At 36.2% G+C, this 24,449-nt stretch overlaps 2 protein-coding genes across 2 annotated transcripts in view; both read right to left on the minus strand.

Moving 5' to 3' along the window:
- The window catches only part of LOC106067685 (atrial natriuretic peptide receptor 1-like), a 486,432-nt gene that overhangs the window by 292,553 nt on the left and 169,430 nt on the right, over positions 1 to 24,449 (minus strand). The window lies entirely within an intron of this gene.
- Positions 12,557 to 24,449, minus strand: part of LOC106079805 (atrial natriuretic peptide receptor 3-like) — a 113,182-nt gene continuing 101,289 nt past the window's right edge. Inside the window, exon 2 of the mRNA XM_056016973.1 lies at positions 12,557 to 14,210. Within this exon, the coding sequence (XP_055872948.1) occupies positions 12,983 to 13,903 (921 nt within the window). The 5' untranslated portion in view covers positions 13,904 to 14,210 and the 3' untranslated portion in view covers positions 12,557 to 12,982. The remainder of the gene's footprint in view (positions 14,211 to 24,449) is intronic.

Here is a 24,449-nt window from a genome sequence, read left to right on the forward strand (position 1 = left end):
AAGAAAAGACTACAACACAGTAAAACAAAGACTTATTGAACATTTTGGCAAAACGGAGGAACACTATCGAAAACTTTTTAGGGAAATAAAACTAGCAAAGAATACAGATTTAAAAAGAACAATACATGACATGCGCCAGAACATGACAAAGTGGCTACAACTCGCAAACTGCAACTTAGATGACCCCAAACAGATCTTAGATTTCTTTCTCATTGAAAATGTGTTAATAAATGTTACGGATGCAGCATTCTCATTCCTGAAGGAGAGAAAAATAAAAAATGAAGCTGAATTGATATCAAACTTAACAACATACAAGGACTCCCACCCAAACATCACCATTGACAAAGAGGAATTGTACAATGTAGCTGCAACAGTGACAGAAAACCATCCAAGATCTACAAATAAATTTAAATATGCCAAGAGCATACAATGTTTTTTCTGTGGCATATTGGGTCACACCAAAGCAGAGTGCAGAAAGAGAATGGCATCAGAAAAACAGCAATATGTAAATAGAAACCATAAATATGGAAGAGATAACAGAACTTTCCAGAGCTTCAGTCCTAACTATAATAGATCCTATCAAGAACAATATAACAGAAGAACATGGCAAAGCTACAGTCCAACTAACAGTAGATCACATCAAACAAACAGAAGATGGCAAAACAACAGAATGTCAAGAAGAGATCAATTTCAAGATAGACAACATACTTACCACAATAACAATTACACTAGACAAAATATAGCAGCTGTAGCAACTGAAACACCAATAGAATATGAAACAGTAGCATATATACAGACAAAGGTAGCCAAATTAAAAGTGTATCCTGCCTATGTGGATGGCATTAAGGTATATGCATTACGTGACAGCGGCTGCACCTCAATCATTGTGAAGAAATCACTAGTAAAACCTGAACAGATCCTAAAAGACAAGGTCACACTGACTTATGCAAATAAAGACTTATGGGAAGAATGTGAAACAGCATTAGTTTTCATTGAATCACCATGGTTCACAGGTCAATACAAAGCCATAGTAATGAACAACCCAGCTGAAGAACTAATTATAGGGAACATAGAGAACATAGTTGAACTGTCAGAAGAAGCCTTAGTAAAATGGGCTAATAGTGTGAATCAAGAAAATATTGAGTTAGCATCAACTACTAATTCACATGAGTACAACAATGTCAGTATACATAAAGGAACTAAAGATAATCAGTCAATTACAAATAAAATAGATGAAGAATGTCAAACTCATTTGCTAACAGAAGCATCTAAACTAAATAAAGATTGCCAAACAATTAACACACAAACAAATGATAGTGAAATACAAACAGATGAAATACAAATAGATGATAAAGATAAAGCTGAAAAACAAGAAATACAAAATGACATTAACACTAGCTCACCTAAAGTAATAATAACAGAAGAAATATTAGCCTTGACATTTAAAAACAGCAAACAGATAGAAGTATATGATCTAGAAGTCAATTATCAGGATGTTGTATGCATAGTTGATGAAGAATCCACAATCACTTTTGTAGAGCCCAATTTAGTAGAAAAAGAAGATTATTTGAATGATATAGCCATTGTAACCTTACCAAACTCTAGAAAGATAGAATGTAAAACTGCCATTGCTGAAATCAAATCACCATTTATAAAAGGGAAAATAAAAGTTGTAGTACTTGAAAATACTATCAGTCCAGTAATTATTGGATCTTATCCAAAAGTTAAAGTGCATCAAAAGCCAGTAATACATAAAACAATATGGTTTTATGACCTATCTGATTGTGATTTTCAGAAAGAAATTTTTCAAATAGTACAAGATATAACTGGTGATTTTGGATATAAAAAAGTTTGGAAACATCCAGAACTTGGAGAGTCAATGTGGGTACAAATAAAAAACTTTGGCCATTACAAAGAGTTATTACATAAAATATACGGAACACCAATTAAGGGACTCACAATTAACATCAGTGTTGTTGACTTAATACATCGCATCTGGTAAACATTGAGCATTATTCTGTAAACATTGAGCATTATTCTGTAAACATTGAGCATTATTTTGTAAACATTGAGTACTATTTGTAAACATTGAACTAGAAACCATTTTTTTAAACTCCATTTGTAAACAAACTTTGGAATTTGATTACTTCATTGTAACCTACATTTTTTTCACATTCTTTTGTCAACAAGAAAAACATTTTTGTACTCAACAATGTAAACAAACATTGAATTTTTTTCCCAACTTATTCAGTACCTAGCTTAATTTTTTTTCCATACAATGTAAACATTATTTTTCCCATTGTATTGAGAACAACTGTGACAAATGTTTTTTCTACAGCTATTGTAAACAAGATTGCAATTTTTTTACTGTGTCATTTATCACAATTATATAACTTAGTCACATTTTTCAATACTATTGAAAAAAGGAGATTGATTCATAATGTAACTTATTTATTCAATGTCAATTAGTGTAATTAAATATTGACATACACTTGTATTTTTTGAAAACATTTTTGTCAAACTATTCTTATGGACTATATTTTTTGTAACAATCATTGATGTAAACAAGAAGATTGTTGTACAAACTTTTTGATATTTCAAGTACTGAAAGAGACACTTGATATTATTTTTTAAATTGGACTTACACATTTTTTCACAACAGATTAAAATAAATACAACTAAACCATTATGATGTTATGCTTGTATGTATATGCTTGAACAAATTAATGTAAACTCAAAGATTGTATCACAACTGACACATTTTCTCAGTTAAATTTTTTTTGACAAAAGAGTTTTTTGAACTTTGTACACAATAATTATTTGATAAACAATGTAACATTAAACTTTTGCCATTACTAGCTACAAATTGTTTGAACTGTCATATGGAGAAATACTTAATTGAAACATAAGGTGCATGCAACAAGCACTATGAAAGATATTTATTTTGATTTGATGTTCATACTTTTGATCCAATATTTTGATACTTGAATTATACATATTTACTTGTGTAATATTAATGCACAACAATTTTTTATGGAGATGTCAAACCTCACATTGAAGTAAATGGATACATTGAATTTGTAACAATACTCATTAAGCAATTTAATCTTGAATTTTGACACATATTTTGAATTTTTCTATACTTATCACTTACATATTGAGACTTACTTGTAACATTTTCTACATGATATGTACATATTGTACTATTGGTGTCAAAAACCAGACTTCTAACATTTCTATAGTGTCAAAGATTTTTTTATAAATAGATATTGTGAATTAAAACTTGTATTAATTTTTCACATTGTGACATAGTAGATTGTCATTGAAATTTTCGTCACACTTTGCACATATTATTATGAAAAGACTTGTAAATATTGAACACATTTGAACATTGATGTATATATTAGAACTACATGTAAAGAATTATTTGGGATGTTAAGTATTTGACTCAGAGAATTATTTGAATTGCCTTACAAGAATATGATGAATTAGAGAATTTTGCCCTTGTATGAATTTTTTTTGATTCAGCAAATATTTTGTGTAACACTGTCATATTATATATTTTATTGCAAGTTTGTAGTTCTATTTGAACTCTGCAATTGTACATTTCATAGACACCAAGAATTCCAATTGATCCTACTTATGATAATTATGTCGTCAAGCTGAAAAAAAATTTCTTCAAAATTTTTTTCAAAAGGGGGGTGATAGGTAATGTCACCACCTCAAAGTTGGTGCCATAGAGTAGAAACCCTAATTCTGTATTGTGTATGTTAATTCCATATTGTGAATCTTATTCACAACCCATGTAGCACTAAGGTGAACACTTTTGACCTTAGGTGAACCAGAGAGTTAAAGGCAGTCAGTCCACATAGAGATCTTGTAGCAAGCACTTGTATTGAGTCACTTAAGATATAAGCAGTAGAGTTAGATGTTTAAAGTAGTTGGTTATAGAATAAGTACTAAGTTGTGATATTCGTATATTACTGTTGGATTAATACTGACCATTCCTGGGTCGAATTGTATGGTGTATTCACTATGTGGTGTTATATTAAACTTATTGTATCTGCTACACCCAGCGTCATTTCATTATTCTGTGATTTGTAACAAGAACCCAATGTCACCACCACGCCTACATTGATAACCACAGCCACATTCATAACATATAAAAGAACGGTGACACAAACATTTCAGGATATTATGAAAACAATTGTTTATAACCCTTAACTTAAAAGTGATGGAAGGGAAACAATTCAGTTATTTTTAATATGGAATTGCCGACACGCATTACGTCCCTTGATAAGGAAGATTGTTTTAGCTACCTGAGTACTTTTCAATAGCTCCTAAAATTGGTATAAAATAAAATAAATCTAATATATACTTTTTTTTAAACTTAAAAATGACAATTTATTGAAAACCTTTCAGGCTAGTGTACTCCAAAGGTAACTTCGGGCACAAGTTTAGAGGGTGGAGATTACAAACGTTAGATAACACCATTCTTGTGTGAAAGAGCTTTATGAAGCAAAAGCGGTTCCGACCATAAGCGATATAGAGCTTATTTAGAGCTTATGTTAACATTGAACTGAAGAATCTCTTTAAAGTCTATGTCGAACTATTTTTTTTTTTGTAGTTGTAGACACGGGGAGGGGAGGATGTGGTGAGAAAAGTGATATTAACATTCAGAGGCCAGAAGTATGTGTTTGTGTGGGGGTTATTCTAATTCAATCTAAAGTGATGAGACGGTTTGTCTCTAAATAGTAAGTGTTAAAATCTGTCAATAAGTCAATCTACAATTGAGTTGTATTAGAAACTATTTCTACTTAATGTTAACATGTCTATAAATAAAAAAAAATAATAGTAGTAGTAATAGTAGTAGCAATAGTAGTAGTAATAGTAGTAGTAATAGTAGTAGTAATAGTAGTAGTATTAACACAAGGAGTAAAGAGCTTGTTATTGAAGTTCAATGGATTGTATTAATTTATGTATTCTATATCAACTTGTGTACTATATAGCATTCAGTGGTGTCAAAGACAATGTATATCAGGGCCGGATCTAATAATGTGGAGGCCCTGGGGCAGGATTTTTTGTGGAGGCCCCGACAATTACTTGAAAACTTGAACAAAGATCCACGTATGAATAAAAATACTTAGATCTGAAAGCAGGCTTTATTTTAGAAGAAAGAAATAGAGCTTTTTAAATCTCACTTTCATTTTTTTTTAAATATTTAATTGCATATTTTAGTTTAAAAAGTGTATATTGGCGTGTTTGTGGAGCGTAAGACCCTTGGTAGGCGCTATGTCGTAAATCCGGAGCTGTGTTTACTTGTTCCGGGCATGCTAAAGCGGGACACTTTTTAATCACGACATTTTTTGCCAGCCGTAAAAATGAGGATAAAAAAAGTTAAAATCGGATATATTTGTATACCTTTTGTAAAGGACCTTTCTTGTGGAGTCCCCGGGGCTGGAGTCCCCGGGGCTGTAGCCCCGCCTGCCCTCAGTTATGTTGTGTCTGTTCTATTTATATGCATGTTTCTGTTGTGTTGTCTGTATATGAGAAAGGAGTCCTTGTAACCACAACTTATTTCCATAAGGATTAATAAGGCAGTCTTAACTCTTAATCCGGCCCTGATGGATTAATATTATTGTAATAAACTTCTGATTTGGTCAGCTACGACGCTAGTTGATCTGTCATTGTACAGTAGATATCTGAATTTTAATGCACACTTGATATCGCTTATCCATCCTATGCCTACAATCGTAAACTATGAACCCAAATGTCAAACTACGCATTTAAATACATCAATGATCAGTTACATTCTTCTCCTAGTTAGACCTAAATTGTTAGCCAACCACAGTTAATGAGCTACCTCCTGTCTAAAACTAACAGGTAGTTGCCTATCCTTTTTCTCTGTTAGTCAAAACAGCTCCGCTCGACCCATCATCTGAGCCACACGCGAAAGCCAGGGGTTGGAGTGGTTGTCAGAGGCTATTTGAGACTCATGTTATTAGAATCATTTTATAGATAGTGGCGCTCAGAGCCATGATTTAAATGGGCGGAATAAGAATAAGCCAAACATAGGCTGTCAAGTTACAAAGTGTAAGTGAATGAATAATTAACTACTAGTGTGTACAGTTTGGCTTGAGTGACTGAGATTAATGACGGTAAGTGAGTAGCTGATAGAATACAGACGTTTGTTATAGTTATGGAGGTGGAGGAGCAGAATAGAGAGAAGTTGTTTTCATGGAAGGCAGCTCTTTGTCCTTGGCGCTGTTTCCGTTACAGCTTGACTTGAACCACTGTAACAAATAGTGACGTTTTAGAGCTGTAATTATGTTCTGTAAGTTGAAGTGTGATTGATGATAGAGTGAAAGAGAGAGAGAGAGAGAGAGTCAAGTGCTGAAGAGTCACACACAAAGGAATTTTAAAAGACATATTTGAAGAATTGGAGGCGCGGTGGCTGAGCGGTAAAGCGTTTTGCTTCCGAAACAAATGTCCCGGGTTCGAATCCTGGTCAAGAGTAGGATTTTAATTTCGGGATCTTTGGACGCCTCTGAGTCCACCCAGGTCTAATGGGCACCTGACTTTAGTTGGGGAAAAGTAAAAGCGTAAGGTCGTTGTGCTGGCTACATGACACCCTCGTAAACTGTAGACCTCAGAAACAGATAAATTTACATCTTCTGCCTTATAGATCGCAAGATCTGAAAGGGGAACTTTTTAGAAAAAATGTAATAAAATAATTAGAAGAAAGAGAAAGACAAAGGTGGGCTGAAAAAGTGAGAGAAAAAAGAGTAGAGAGTGAGAGACAGAGAAAAGGGGAGGGGAGAAATAAGTTTCCAATTGGTAAAACCTCTATTTCTGGTAGTCCTGTATTCTAATCACAATAAGAGTGATTAGCATCGATATAATTAAACAAAAACGTACAATCCGAAAAACGGCCAGCTCCTCTACCACCGAAGCAAAAGCCACCTTAACCTGCGCTATCTGTGGACGGCAGTGTCTCTCCAAAATAGGGCTCCACAGACACATGAGGAAGTGTGCTCTGAGATGAACCATAGTCGTACTACGACTGGAGGAGGCCATTGATGAATTATATCATGTCAACAAATTATTGTTTGATTATTACGTACGATTGATAGTAATGATTGTGTTAACTTGAGACGAATGATTGTAATAGACTTATATAAAACAAAGAATTGTGATAGAAATACTGATAGATAGAAATGACTATGTCTACATTCTTCAACAACATTGGGACTACTATAATTATAGATACATTTTATTTTTAAATTTCAATAGGACTAATGAACTTATAAAACATAGAATCAAGTTGAATTACATGAGAATACATTAAACAAATCCTAGAACAAAAATACAGTGTAGGTGTACGTTTGAAAGAGACCTTGGAGCATTATTGTAGGATGTGTTTAAGCTTGTATAGGATAATGAATGGTTGTATAAAGTTGTATTGAATACAGTATCGTCAAGTAAAATTAAGTACCTTGTCAGACCTTACGATCTCTAGGGCAGATGATGTAAAGCTCATCTAATGCTATGGTCGACGGTTAACGAGGATGTTATGTGGCCAGCACAACGACCAACTGCATTGACATTCCCCAACTTACGTCAGGTACCCACTAGAGTTGGGTGAATATCAGGTGACCATTACAAATAGACCGACTCCGGGGAGTCAGAAAATTTCCAATATTCAAATCCCAGTCATCATCAAGATTCAAACCCGAGACCTTCAGGTAGTAATGCAATTGCCTTACCAATGAGTCACTATTCCCCAAAGTTGAATGGTAGATTGTATGTAAGTCTCTAGTAGGTTGCTTCGAAGATTGTATAGAAGTTTGCATTAAAGGCTGTAGAGTGGATTGTGTCTTAGGGTGTAAGAGATGTAAGCATTAAAATGTGAATAGATCAGAAATGCAAAGTTTTCTTAGAGAGATACTAAGAATGGTTACTTACCAGAGTACTCAGTACCCACGCTTCTTTTCATTATTTCCTCGACATTGTCGCCTGGGTTTGCGAATACCGGATGCACATAGATATCGCCTTTCTTTTTAACTTCCTTGAAATAGCTCAGAACCAGTTTGCAGTGGCTGTTCTGGTATGACACATCGTATATGTTGGCCAGCCTCTTCCAGTGAAACAGCTTCATCTGGAGTAGAATAAAGTCGATGACACTCTTGGAGGTGGTCCCCATGCGTGTCAAGGTGGCATAGCGGGGGTCCGTCCTGAACTCGTGCGAGATGCCTCCGGAAGTGATGACTGGAAGCTTCCACGACGAGGCGTACAGCCCCACGGGAGAGAGGCTGTAGTCGCAAGAAGGCCCCAAAAAGCAGTGGAGCTGGCCTTTGATGATATATTCGAAGGCAGCCAAGGCACCGTGCTGGTCGTTGCATTTGGAATCGGCGAAGTGGAACACTAAGTGAGTCGGATCTAACAGATCCAGTTCATGAAATCGCCTAATGGCCAGATCTAGAGCAGGCCGTATCCTCTTACAGTTGAAGGGTATCGAAATGTCCTCTTCCGGACATATAACTAGGACATAATTCGTCCAATTGGCAGAGTTAAAACTACTAGCAACCGAAAGACGCTTTCTATCTTGGTTAGAGCGATAGGTTGCAACAGAAATATTCCTTTGCGAGCAGCCATTTCCTAGAATGAAGGCGAAAATCAACACTGTCCGAAAGAAATGGATGTGCATGATGTTATTTGTAAACACGGACCATTTGTTCTATATGGAGGTTCGGACTTCATCCAATACAACAGAGAGTCCGAGAGGTCATCACATCTGTGATGTTTTATCATAGTTTTTTGTAAAGATAAACTTTTTTGAAATTTGAAAAAAAAAAATTAATAAACCGAACACACACACAAAAAGCCGTTATTTTCTCATTGGCGCATTACTAAACTCTTAATTAAAGAAGAACCTATCCAAATAACGGATTTGAGGAAATGTTTTTCGTGTCACATGATAAGTGCCATGTTTGATTGATCAATGCCATGTTACAAATACATTTATTATATCAAAACAGCCCAAGCTTTTAGAGCTAAAATAATTTAAAAATAAGCAAAAGCTGTCTTCAAACAAATAGTATACAAAATGTTGTGAAAATTGTTTGTGTGTTTTTTGACCGGGGGTGGGGGGAGAAGGTAAGTTATTTATTCAAAATGTACTTTGAAAACTTGAAAGTGAATGATACCAAATTTAAAAAATGAATCAGATTGAAGATTCTCATCATATTGTATCTTATTACATTTAAACATAGTGAGGTAGACAAGGTGTGGAGATTGTGTGTGTCTCTGGGAAAGAGAGAGAGAGAGAGAGAGAGAGAGAGAGAGAGAAACAAAAGAGAATGAAAGAGGGAGAGAGAAAGAGAGTGAGAAAAAAGAAAGAAGAAAAGAGATATTAAGAGAAGGACAAAGTAAAAAAGAAAAAGAGAGATAAATTGGAAAGACAACACAGAGACAGAAAAAGAAAAATAGTAAAAGAGAGAGAAAAGAAAAGAGAAAGCCCGAAAGAAAGAAACACAAATAAGAGAAAGAGAGGGAAAGAAAGAAAATTTAGAAAAAAAAGGAGAGACATTTAAATACACGTCAAACCCAACGCACTAAAAGACAGAAAGGTGAGACCGGAGAAGGGACGAGAAAAGGCAAGACATGGATTTGATGAATGACCAAATAAATGCTACACACACACGCACAAAATAAAAGTTGTCTATATTAGAGAAAAAGAAAACAGAAAGAAGAAGAGAAATGTAATGTCATGACAGTTAAACTTCCATGAAAAAACAAATCTATTACAAGAAAACCAAGTGTTATACGCCTATACATAGAATACCCTGAACGTGAACAAATCGATACATACACTTTAAAGTATGTGCGTTCTATCCCTATCTTGTTCCCTCTATGTCAGCGGTTCTCAACCTTTTAAGCTCGGCGACCTCTTTTTACAATCCCCCACTCTGACGCGACCCCCCCTCCCACACACACACTGCAATAGAAGAATGGACACTAATAATCCATATTTTTATAGGCGACCCCTGGCAAATGCGACCCACAGGTTGAGAACCCCTGCTCTATGTACTGTTAACAGAGAAACAAGGCGTAAACGTTGTGCTTTTCTTTCTCTCTTTCACGCAGACCCGCATACAGTTTGGAGATCTACGCTGGGCGAAGCACATATCCCGTATGGGGGGGACGACCGTATCCCAAACCCAGTGCTTTACGTTGAGCTGTAAAGTGGTCGGCGCTATAGAGGGGCGCCTCCCGAAAACACTCTATAGACCAGCCTAGACTGACATTGAGTATCGCATCTAGCAGCAGACTGACTGCCTTCTAGCAAGACAGCTGGAGATTTAGTACAAAGACAGCGGGATTCACATTTGTGACCAAAAGGAAAACTAGTGCCCAGGACAGGCGCTCACGACGGAAAGAAAACCTATACTGCGCGTGACAACGGCTATGTCTGCGTTGGATGTGACAAAATATGTAGATCGCAGTTAGGACCTCCCAGCCACGTGACATACTGAACTCCTCATTGATGTTGAGACACGAAGACAATTCCTTATTATTATTGTAAACAACTTAATGTTTCCATAGCAACACACATAGTTGTTTTACTGACATACATTTTGCTTGCAAAAAAAGCTATCGTGGACTAGCGTTAGTGCCACAGGCGTAGTGGGGGGGGGGGGGAGGCACAATTCCCCGGGCGCAAATTATTGTAGATATTTTAGTTAGGTAATACATTCTAAGGTTATTAGTATTATATTATTATTAAATACCTTTTATTTATAAGTCTATATTTCTATGTCATGCTCATGAAAAATGAGATGGGGGGGGGAGCAATAAAATTTTAAAACCCCGGGTGCACGTTTTGCACACTATGCCTCTGAAGGTCACCTTAATTAATATGCCCCTTCCCTCACACACACACACACACACAAACACTCAAACGCAAAGCAATAAACCCACACCCACCGCTTTGGCACTGAGAGACGAGTCCAGGAATGATAGTCGGTTTCATAAGTAACAAAAAAGTTGTGTTTTTTTGTTTTTTTAAATTGTTAGCAACAATAATTGGTAGAGATTACATTCTTGTTTAAAAGTCTGGTCTTCCTACGTCGATATCATCTAAATATTTACTGCTGTCTGGGCGCCGAGCTTGTCCGGGGGAGTATAGTCTCCGTCTCAAGTGGAATTCATGCCCTGTCTGAAGTTGCTTTATCTCCACTGTGGTATGGCAGTCATGTAACAGTTACCTGTGTTTACTAGAAGATAAACTTTTAAGGAACGTTTGCATTAAGTGTCTGAACTAAAAGGAACTGTTACATCAACCCATTAATGTTCAATGAAACAAAGAGAAAAACAGTAGAAAATTGAATATACATTATCTTCTTATCTTATAAATTGCAGACGTTTTTTTTTTAAACAGAATATTATTACGTTCAACGCGTATCTATTCAAGCAAGTTAATTTGATATTCAAACTATGCAAAGGGATTAGTTCTTTTTTGGCTGATTCACGCAACACGTTCTTTGCATCAAGGTAACTTAACAAGAGAGATTACTTGTACGAATTATAGGGAAAAGATTTATTTGATGAATTGACCATTCGCTTGTAATAGTGAATAAGCAGAAGGTGACATATTGTAATAAGTTAAGAAATAAAAGATCCCATTTCAGACATATTGTGGTCATGAGATGTAGAACTCATCTGTTTCGATGGCCCACGGTGAACGAGAGATGTCATGTGGCCAGTACAATGACCAACGGTCCTTAATTCCCATTGGTACTCATTGCAGCTTGTTTACCTCAGAGAGTCCTAAGAATGTCAAAATAACTCCCTTTTAACGGAATTCAAACTCGAGATCCATCTGTTGGGCAGGCAAGCGCTTCATCACTCGGCCACCACAACCCCACTTGTTTACATACTGCAATTAACCACTTATATTGACCGAATCGTTGCATACTGTAATTGACCACTTTATCCTCATTAACAATTTATCATTTTTCACATAGCAAGATATTTCTAACATAAAAGAGCCGAAGAAATACAAAGAAGAAAGTTCAAACAATATTAATAAACTACGTACCACATAAAACATAATAAATACACAAAGAGTTTAAATTTCGAAAGAGGCTAAGAGGGCAAACCAATCACAGGGGGTTTGGTTTAAGTGGCGGGTCTTAATGTTGATGGAGGGAGGCCTCCGTGGACCAAGAGTTCCAGGAGTCTTCGACTCAACTCTAAGAAGTATTACAAAGAAGAAGTAGAACACTATTGTGACCTATTAAACGGAAACAATTTCATCCAATGCAACAATCCTCAGACTACACGCATAGAATCTTGGAATGATCTTGACAGATAACACATGATACACAACACTAACATAAGTGGTACAGAAGAGGGCAAGACTTATGAAAGATTCTTTGCAATAACATGGTTAAGATAGAGTTATTTTAAATGTTTAGAGATTAAATCTGCTACAGGGCCGGCCTTAGACATAGACGAACCAGGCAGCCGCCTAGGGCCTCAAATTGGTGGGGGCCTTGCACAGGACTAAAAAAAATTTGGAGAAAAAAATTGCGAAACTTTGATCATATCTTAAACATAGTATAACACTATGACTCTATGTTTACTAGCCTAGCTATGTCTCTAGTACGGAAATCGCGATAGATGAATTTCTGTTATTTCTCAATGTAGATATAAAATAAAGTCAGGTTTTTAATAAATAGCGTAATTTGATTTTTTCGCTGTTTTTTTTATTTTTTTTTTATTTTTTAAATTTAGGGCCACCAAATTCTCTCGCCTCCAATTACCCAAAGTCCGGCCCGGTCTAGTAGTTTGATCTAGGATACAGAAGAGAAAGTCCTAATCATGTTCTGTGTACCGCTATTTTGTGTGTAGACTTAGAGAGAAGGTAAAAAGTAAAAGTACCCTTTTAAGACCTTGCCATCTTTGAAGGCATCTGTTTCTATGGACGCGGTTGACAAGCCCAACGACCACAATTTGAAGAAGTGAACTTTAGAAAGCTGTCGACACCAGATTGTGAAAAATGGAGGATGCACTCTGTGTGTATGTGTTTGAGAGTGTGTATGTATGTGTGTGTGAAGTAAATATACAGGTACTCACCAGCGCACATGACTTTGATTAGGTACTGCGAGACGTTCTGAATATGGATGTACTGGTTTTGGTCCTGAGTAACATTCACTTGGCGTTTGCTTTCTTCAGCTATAGCGCTAGACAGCAGGTACATTTTTTGGATTCCATAGCTCTCCATAGTGTAAAACAGAGCCATTCTCTTGTATCCAAACCTGCCCAGCACCATCATTAGAAACTTGGCCGCTGTGTCGTAGTTTGCCGACAGCCGGATCAAGCTATGAAAATTATTTTTCTCCTTGTCGTGAAACGAATGGCTCAGCCCTCCGGGAGACACAACTGGTATCCCCCAGGACGAGGAATACCGGGCGATCGGAGCAATGATCATGTCGCAGAGCGGCCCCAGGAAGACATGGACCGTTCGTAGTCTGTAGTAGTTGAACGCTTCGATGGGGCCGGCCTGCTCGTCGCACTTGGTGTCCGCCAGATGGAAGCACAGGCTGAATGACTCGGAGATCCTCCGCCTGCTCAGGCTCTCTTCCGCGATTTTAAGGGTCGGGATTAGAGTCTGGCAGCTGAGCTCGGAGACGTTATTGAAAGGAATCAGGACGACCACGTGACACACATTCTGACCAGGCCTGGCCGAGTACGTCCTTGACATATCCACCTTAGTCTCCGAGCCGTGCGCTTCTTTATATCCGCAAAGAAGATTGCAAACCATAGAATCCAACGGACTGAACCAGACAATGAAAATCACGTTGAAAAGTATAGAAAATTTCAATCCACTGTAGACCATGTTTATGGGATAATATTGATCTTACGGAATTCAAGTCACACAAGTGTGTATACATTGACATACTGTCATTTTTTTGTTAATATTCTTCTTCTTTGAAGTATCCAGATTTTTTTGCGGGTAGAACCAAATTCTTTTTCTTCGTACACATGTCAAATATATTTCTTCTTCCTAATGTTCTGTGATTAAAGGGACTTACAGTTGCCTCCTTGTCAAATACCGCCTTCATTAATAAAGTATAGAAACTATGAACTCTTTTTTTTTGTCAATAAAGGAAATGACCTGGATAAATCAGTTTTGAAGATGAGATCTGAGAGATTAGTGATATTTTACAATTAAATGTCATAAGTGTTACATTATCTTTTAGAGATTTTAATAACATAATAGTATGTAATATATGGATATATCAATAATTAGATTGTGGATGATTGGGGTATAGCAGTAATATTTGTGAAAATTAAAGAAGGAAATAGAGTTTTTAGATGCCGCTAATAATAAATCGAAAGACAAGACAAAAGGTCGTTCAAGAAATTCTAAAAACGAAGATAATTAGAATTAGGATAGACGGACATGATAGGACAGATATGTACATATGCTCCATCTTCCCTAGTGCTACTAGAGTGGTTGACTGAGTCAGTCAGGGAAACCAATAACTTTGCTGCATATAAATCATTGGTTTACATGCATGACTAGATTGACCTAGGAACACATGTAGGACGTAATCATCTTCTTTTTCGAAGTACCGGTAAGGTTTTTTTTTTATGAGATAATATAAGATAAGAAGGACATAATGAAACGTAATGTTCTGATTGTAAATTGTTTTCGATTTAAATTTTTTTTGTATTTGTTTTGTATTTGTTTCTCCTGTTTTCGGACGTTCCCCCAGAGATGAAGATGATTACATCTAAGCCCAGATCTTTTTTCATTGTTATGAGGCAGAGAATGTTCAAACCCTGGACCATAGAAATGACAAGAGTGCATACCACTCGACCAGGAACTCATCTTTCAAAAAAAAAAATCTGAGTTTTTAAAAGTATACTCTGATAAGCACGTTTATCAAAAAAATGTATTTGACTGTGTACAATATATTCTATACATCAACTCAAGGAAACATTAAGAAACTAGAACAAATATAAATTATAGCAGTGTTATTTATAACGAACGAATATTACATTTGACTAGAGTAACACCTTTAGTAAAATCACTGAACTTAAAGACACTTAAAGACAGAAGAACAAAAAGTAAATTAGCTATAATTCTTAAAACACTAAACCAGAACTTACAAATAGAAAAACAAAAACTAATAAAATACTCAGAAAGACACAAAGATAAAGGCACATTTCTTATTCCATACGTTAAAACAAATTCGTACAAGTGCTCCTTCTTTCCTAGTGCCATTAGAGAATGGAATGGGTTGCCTGAAGCCACGAAATCAAACGACTTAGCAGAGTTTAAGTCATTGATTAACATGCATGACTAGAGTGACATGTGAAATGCTTAGGACTTAATTATCTTCTTTTTTTTGAAGTAACGCCTGTAATATATAAGATAAGAAGAAGATCAGATATTCAGCAAAATAAAGCACCACCATCATTATCAGGCTCTTTGACACCATTGTGAAGTCAAAGCTACTCTACGGAAACAAAAAAACAAAGCACGAAACCATTTCAAATGAAAGCAGAGACACTGATGATGGATAGACCAAACTCTTCTCGAGACTTCACTCAACGTCACCAAACAATTCCTCACCTGGTACCTGTCACGGCACTCAGAAAAATGGGACGCCGAGATTTAGATACAAAGATACAAATACTAAATACATGGGCAAGACGGAAGGACAAAAAAGACTTTTAAAGATCACTACTTGTTCAAATCCCAGATCGTCAGTCATTAAAAGTCGATATTAAACTTTACATATACACTATGCGGGTGGAAGGAGGCGCGGTGGCTGAGCGTTAAAGCGCTTGGCTTCTGAACCGGGGGTCCCGGGTTCGAATCCTGGTGAAGACTGGGATTTTTATTTCGGGATCCTTGGGCTCTTCTGAGTCCACCCAGCTCTAATGGGTACCTAACATTAGTTGGGGAAAAATAAAGGCGGTTGGTCGTTGTGCTGGCCATATGACACCCTCGTTAATCGTAGGCCACAGAATCAGATGACCTTTACATCATCTGCCCTATAGACCACGAGGTCTGAAAGGGAAATTTTACTTTTACTTTTTTTTATGCGGGCGGAAACGGTCGTTAGACAGGCCGAAGGGGAAGAAAAACTGAACCTCCTTTGGGGTGCCGCCCTGGAGGGATGAGAGAAAGCCCCAACAAACATGTCAATCTCCTCACACCGTTCTTCAAGGTCCCGTTTTATGGCGGAAATCTGCACGGCTGATGTTGTACATGTATGAAATGAGGTGACGGAGAGGAGTGTTCCCCCATTGTGCTCCGCCTTTGGCATTGCTTCTAGCTTTGAGCGTCCTGAAATACTCGAAGCCTATACTTTGATCTGTAGATCATAGGACTACATAGCCGATACTTTGATCTGTAGATCCTAGGAATCAATAGCCGATACTTTGATCTGTAGATCCTAGGAATCAATAGCCGATACTTTGATCTGTAGATCCTAGGAATCAATAGCCGATACTTTGATCTGTAGATCCTAGGAATCAATAGCCGATACTTTGATCTGCAGATCCTAGGAATCAATAGCCGATACTTTGATCTGTAGATCCTAGGAATCAATAGCCGATACTCTGATCTGTAGATCCTAGGAATCAATAGCCGATACATTGATCTGTAGATCCTAAGAATACTTAGCCAATACTTTGATCAGTAGATCCTAGGAATCAATGGCCAATACTTTGAACTGTAGAACTGGGGAGATAATCAAATATACCCTCCTCGCCCTCCCTCCAACAAGTTGTCTGTCCTGAGATAAGCCAAAGTCTCAGACTCGTTAGGAGCAGACGACATTGCAAGCCCAGCCACACACGCTATCTGCGATCTCAGCCATTTACACTATCATGTCTTTACCTCTCTCTCTCTCTCTATCTTATTTCACCTTTCTCTCTTTCTATCTCCTTCTTTCGCTATGCCTCTATCTCTTTCGCACTCTTTCTCCCCAGCTCTCTCTTTCTCTCAATTTCGTTTTTCCCTAATCTTTGTCTATCATCATCGACCATTTTTTTCTTTATCTTCCTTTTTACGATTTCTCATTCTTCCTGTCTCTTTTTTTTTCTTTTCTCTTTTTTTTTCTTTTACGCTCTATTTCTCAGCTCGTCCTCTCTATCACCGTGTATCTTTCTCTTTTTTTTCTTGATCTCTACCTCCCTATTTTTCCTCCCTCTTTCTATCTCTTCTCATTCTCTCTCTTTCTCTTACTCTCTTCTCATTCTCTCTCTTTTTCTTACTCTCTTTCTCTTACTCTCTTTCTCTCTCTCTCTTTCTACTTCAGTCTTTTTCTCACTCTTTCTATCTCTTCTCATTCTCTCTCCCTTACTCTCTCTCTCTCTTCTTCCTTCTTCAGTCTTATTGCCCCCTGTCAGCACTTTGGGGACAAATATATCATAAGCCGACTTGGAAAGCTAACGTGAATGACTGGAAGACTTTAAGCTCTTCCCGATATGTTCTTTAACTCGTCTCAAGATGCAATAATGTGTCGATCAGTCGGGTTTAGGGCGCATTCCTCCCTGCCTTCAATTACAGGGAACTTGTGTAGCTACACTCACGTGGCTTTGCCCCTTTAAATGAGGTTGCGGGGGAGGATAGAGAGGGTTGTCATTCAACTTCAGTCTGTATCTCCCAGACCAGACTCCTGCTTCTAGAAGGCAAGTCGTATATATGAGTAAAGAAAGTTCAGTTAAGTCTCAGAAAACCAGCCACTTGCAACTTTATAACCTTCTCACAGTTAAGTCCGGTTAATCGGACTGCTTTGCAAACGCAATCATTTTAATCATAATAACAGGCTGGTCCAATCACATGAGATAATCTTTGTTAAAATAAAGTTTCGTAACTTAAAAAATTCAGTTCGATAAACCCTAACTCTATTAAAATCGATCTGACTGTTTACCAGCTACCGTATCAATAAGTAAAGAATAAAGCATTTTAAGATTATTGACTCCAGTTTTTCGTGGATTATAAGGTAAACAGTGGTGATAAAACAACTATAGGAGTATGTTCTTGTTGTATGTGTCAACTTAAGTATTGGACTATCACTGAACCCCCCCCCCACACACACACCTATTACAATAAAGGCGATAAGAATAATGCAGTGTATCCCATTTCTTCGGTCTCTGTATCAACGGTTCCAAAATTCTATGCAGTAAAGGGTCTATTTATTTACTCTTCCGAAATCATGTCAGACGCCTAGTAGAGATGGGAGGATGGGGGGGGGGGACTGGGGGGTTGAATGTCTTTAAAATGTTCAACAACGTTAGCCAAGGTAACTGCGGGTCCAAAAGCGCAATACAAAATGAGTATGTCAAATACGTGTTGACTGAAATAACTACGCTACAATGTAAGAGTATTTAGAATAGATAAAAGGATAAGAGACTTTTATTGGTACAATCAAATAGAAATTCAATTTGACTACAATAGTCTACCTCAGCATAATTTTACTAAAACAATAACAATATAGACGCAAATGTGAATAAATATTCAAATGTACATAGTTTAGTGTGGTGCGTTATGCGTTTGGCTTCTGTGTACTTTTCTGTGACAAGAAATAATCATGAAAAAGGTGACTGAAAATAGAATAAAGTTGCTTTAAATCTTTATGTTCTAGTCTTAACGCAGAGGAGCCGACAATCTTTGTAACTTATAAACAAGACATAAGAGGGAGGTGAATCACATGTAGCGTAAGATAAAAATTCGGAACCAGTCAAAGGTTTCCCATTCAGTGGCGACGCCACCAAGGCCTGAAGAGGGTTCATTTCTACCACAGTGGTTCTTAAACGGTTGTCATGTATAGTACAAGCGTTACGTGTAGGCCTACTTGTGATCCTGTAACTGGTAAAACAGGATACACACATTGGGATGTCTTTTTTAAAATGTATAAATGTACTGATGCTTACACATGGCTAGATTTGCTTTTGGCATTTTTTTATTGGAGTCGTTCATCAGACATATAAGACATAGGACTAGTTCACTAGCTAGCTGTAAAAAAAACTCAATTTTATCTTGTATAGATTAGATCATTAGAGAATCTTGTTACTTAAAGAAATGTCTATTACCGACAGCGTTCGTCTTATTTAATCTCTATCTTATGGTGACATGACACTTCCGGTCTGCGTCGGTCACACGAAAATGTTAATTGATTTTAATTTATATTTTTTTAGGTTTCAATTTCAATATTACATGAAACTTAAAAATAATTTTATCATCTAATTACATCATTCATACAATTTTAAATTTTAATAATAAAGTTATTGAAATAAAGCAGCCAAAAAAAAAAAAAAAAAACACTCCAGAGAAAAAAAAAGGCAAGAAAAGAAATACTATAACTTCCATCATTGGCTAAAGCCCCAAGAGAAAATGTCAAAATATTGTATTGACCCAGAAAATAAAGTTATCCTCCTTTCCTCGCTCTGACGCCATCAAGAAGGGAAATAATCGCATGAAATTGTTGAATGTAATTGTAGCATGAATTTTAAATGAAATTCAATTTAGCCGACACATCGAGCTATCGGACTTTGTTGGTTTTTAAAAGCACCTTTCCAGTTTTTTTTTGTTTAAAAAATATGAATTTTGGTTTTAATTTCCAGAATTTGAAACAGAAATTAAAACAATAATTGTTTATGGGCAATTGTGTGATGTGAGTATGTGCAAGAGAAGGAGTGTGCATGTGTGTGATGTACTTGTGGGTGTGTCAGCATATCTCATATGTGCTCGATTTTTAATTGGAGGTCACAATGTTAATAATGAAAGAGATTCTCTTGAGTATGATAATAGAAATAAGGGGAGATAACATGCACACCTTCTTTTTGGTTATGAATTTATTCCCTTAACAATGTTTTTAAGGTGTTGAAATAAAATTTGTGAACCGAATTGTAGCTGTTTAACAATAAAACTATATAAACATTTAAAAAATATGTTTTTAGTAAACAGACAATGTCTCCATTTCACAAATTAAACAAATGTAATAACAAAAAATAAAATATTTTTTTAAATGTTGTAGCTAAAACAGGGCATCGAACCACAGACTTTGACAGCGTGAGCTCCTTGTTCGAACTAAGCCACTCACAAAGACAGAGGTAAATATATCATCGGTTAATAATTTATTTGTACATTTATTTCATAGAATCTAAATGCCATCTATATTAAATTTACGTAAACATAAAAGAAAAGATTAGATAATCCTTGAATAACTATACGTAATTTAAAATTTAATAAGCATCTCAGTTATCGGTACACTAAATGACTACGCCGTGTTTTTGTTTTTACTCAAATTTACAGCCAAATTGAAAATTATTTCTTTTTATTCTTTGAAATATTTTAGCGGTCAAACTAGAGTTCTCCCCGTGTGACCAACGAGGAAGTAATTCGTTTCTCGGCGAGATACATCAACTGCTAAATTTCTAGCAAAATCGTTAGATCCGATCGTGAGATCAGCATTTGGGTTTCTCCTTCCACATTTCATAAAGTTCTGACTTAAATAGAGGTCTTCTAATTAAATAGAGGTCTTCTAATTAAATAGATGTCTTCTAATGAAATAGAAGTCTTCTATTTAAATAGAAGTCTTCTATTTAAATAGATGTCTTCTAATAAAATAGAGGTCTTCTAATTAAATAGAGGTTTTCTAATTAAATAGAGGTCTTCTGATAAAGAATCAGGCAAACGCTTTTTAAGTACAAACTGGACCCTATAATATTTCTGTGTTATTATTATCGATTATGTCTAAAATGCCAGCTGGGTAGTGAGGTCATGGAGACTAGGCTATGGCAATAATTAACGGAGATTCTCTCTATGGACTGATTACGGACTTTTTAATATTTAATTTTTATGACATGAAATTTTAAGATACAACAATCGCCACATCAATATATATAAATGTACTTCTAATATGTACGAATGCCAGTTTGAATTTGGTACCACCGAAAAGAAAGACACTATTTAGAAATAAAATAACAGGTAGAGACTGGATATCCAGTCCGCTCCACCCGAATTAATGGGAGTTGTGCTATATTATCTCCCTTAGAGACTATAAATAGAGTAATATCCCTGTAGTTATCAGTAAAAAAATATTTATACATCCTTAACAAACGTAGGTACGTTAGTCTTTGTGTAAAAACATTGCCTTATTTGCATCCGAAATTTAATAATCACATATCATGCTACAGTAAGGTTTGAAAGCACTGAAGAAAGTTATGAAGATACCAAATTAAAATTAAAGTTTAAATGTGTAACATTTTCTTAATAAAATCCACAAAGTAAGTTTTGAGAAGCAGGCATATGTAATCTAAAGAGAGTCAAAATGAAATGTGTATTCTCAATTAAACACACAAGCTTCCGTAATGAAGTGTTAAAGAAAAAACAACAACACGTTATCACAATACCACAACCCTCAAAAACATACAAGCTATGTACCATAGAGGGTGCTCCCCCCATAGGCACAGGTATTATACAAGCTATGTACCATAGAGGCCATTCACCCATAGGCACAACCATCATCAAACCTTTGTTCCATAAAGTATGTTTAGCCATGGGCACAAGTATCATACAAGCTATGTACAATTGAGGGCGTTCAACCATTGGGACAGATATCATCGAACCTATGTATCATAGAGAGTTTTCAGCCATGGGCTCAGATATTTAAAAAGCTATGGGCACATATATTATACATAGGCAATGGCAGACATAGGTACAGCGACATGACTATCACGTTCAAGGCAACCATTGGAACAAACACATATCTAGCATGGGCAAAGGCATCCAGGGGCAAAACAAAAGTGCAACATGGGTAGCTAACGCACGAGGCAGAAAAACTTTTTCAGCTATTGAGTTTTGGCAAGCAGCAATTCTTAGAGAGAACAATAGAGCAGAGAGAAAGAGAAAGAAAGGAGTTAAGAAGGGATAAAAAGGGAAAGAGTTTAAGAAAAGAGAGAAAAAGAGAAAGAATAAAGACTGACAGAGTAGGGAGGAAGCGTAAAATGAGGGATAGAGAGAGAAGAAGAATATAAAGGAATAAATAAGGAGTAACAAGAGATTGAAAATGTGAGTGTAGAAATAAGAGGCGAAAAAAAAATTAATAGAGAGAGAAAGAGAGAAGGGAAAAGAGATGGAAAAAAAGAGAATGAACCAGAGAGGTAAAGAGAAAAGCAGGAAAGAGAAAGGCGAAAATAAAGATGGAAAGAAAATGAGCAAGAATGAGAGAAAGTAATTGTAAACAAAACAGAGAGAGAGAGAAAAAAAAAAGGGATTAAAAAGCGAGAAAGAAATAAGAAAAAGACAGTAGAAGAGAGATGGCACAGTGAGTACATGATTGGTACATCTTGTACACTGGAGTATATAATTAGATCATAGGCCTTTTTATATATCTGGATAAACTTGTAGTTGTAACGTGATAATTAGTGTTTAGTTTGTTTTGATGGTAGAGACCTGCACCATGTTTACATTTCGAGAAACAACAGTAATTGTCCAATACAACTAAAAATAGCAAACGATTTAAAGACAGTCAAGGACCTTTTTATAACTAGATTCCCCTGTTTGAGAATATATATAATGTTGTTTTTTTTTGTCTTGCTTTATGTCAAGTATACTTTTCTGAGTTTATTATTGAAATTTAAATTATATTATGTGTTTATTGTGTTTATAGTATTTGTTCAATCTATTTGTGATTTCTGCTTGAAGGATCAACATGTTTTATTTCGTAAAGAGAGATTCTGTTCTTTATTCACTTAGACAACAATCATAGAAATACATTAAACATTGGGTCATCCAATATAACTTCTAAATATTCAAAGGCATATCCACCACAACTTTATCGTAATAGTAGTCAATCATTCAAGATAAATCGTGCTATAACGGTTGACACTACAAAGGTAGTACGATGTATTCGAATAGCATGTTATGCCTCAAGATGGTATCTACTACATTTGTCGTTGAATTAATGTTGTGGGTTTCGCGATTGAACCTAAAGCTCCATTAAACTAGTCGCTAGGTGGCGTGTTAATCAAATGACTATCATTTCCGGCAGTAGTAGAAGTCAAATTGTTCTTTTCCAGAATTTCGATGATTCAGACGTAGAGCACGCGACTTCTGTTGAACTTTCATTAGTAAATTTAATTCGTCTCTTCGAAGCGTGTAGCAATTTGGGTAGGTCGATTAGAGGTGACCAGCTGCCAAGGTCAAGGACATACGACAGCTCTGAGAGTACGCCTCGAGGACAAGAGAGATCTAGTGACGATTTTTAAGTCAGTCCTGCAGTTTTCTCTTTATGAAAATAACAAAGCACAGAGGCAACCCTTCATGTGAGGACCATCACACAAATGTACAAATATTCGTTGCCCTGCGCACTGCTAATGCCGCTTATAAATAATTCAGTCGTATGATTTTTTTTTTTTTGGGGGGGGGGGGGTATCAGCAAAGCAATGAATATAATGTATCAAGGAAGGCGTCGCTGCAAAAATTATCAAATAAATAAAATTGTAAATTCCAACGAAATCGAGAATTTGTGGCTTCTTAGTGTTCATTTAGTAGACCTGGATGCCAAAGTGAAAATAGCGCGTTTATGCAAAGCGAGAATTAGTAAGTACACCTTTCAGTGTCACGCGTACGAGGTTAATTAGTATGATTTCTAAGGTACCCCTTTCATCGCTTGCGATATATAATGCAGAAGATGTAATGACCACCTGTTTATGTGGTTGACGGTTAACGAGGGTGTCGTGTAGCCAGCACAACGACCAACCGCCTTTGCTCTTCCCCAACTAATGTCTTGTAACAATTACAGCCGGATTGATTATGAGCGCCTTAAAGATTTCGAAATAAAGATCTGAGGATTCAAACCCGGGACCCCTTGGCCACCGCGCCTACATTACTATGATTGATTTAAATTACACATTAAGGCCAAATTTTTTTTTCTTTATGAACCTTAAATACTTTTTTTTGAAAACAAATGCAAAAAAAAAAAAAAGAATGCTTAGAGGAAAAGAAAATCATGTTTTTTTTTTTGTTTGTTTTTTTACAAGGGGAGACAATTGAATGTGAATAATTGTTCTGTCCAACTGACACAGGAAATTATCTGTCTCCGTTTGACCATTAGCAGTTCCGTCACGACTAGAGGGGTCTGGGATAGTTTTAGGTTGTGGTCGAGGGTTGAACAGCTGCTTGGTACGTCGCAGTACCTGTGCACGATCGGTTACTGGTCATTCTGAAACGATTATCTTAGTACGCCTGAGAGAGGGAGAGGAAGAAAGAGAGAGAGAGTTCATGTTGCTAGTTATTTAGTCATTTGGTTAGGGTTCATTGAAGCGTTAATGTTTTTGGGAACAAAAATAAAACAAACATATAAAAAAAAAACAATTGTATTTTGATGTTGTAATTATTATTACTTTCAAATAAA

This window comes from Biomphalaria glabrata, chromosome 18, assembly GCF_947242115.1.
Source record: "Biomphalaria glabrata chromosome 18, xgBioGlab47.1, whole genome shotgun sequence".
NCBI classification, from domain to species: Eukaryota; Metazoa; Mollusca; class Gastropoda; family Planorbidae; genus Biomphalaria; species Biomphalaria glabrata.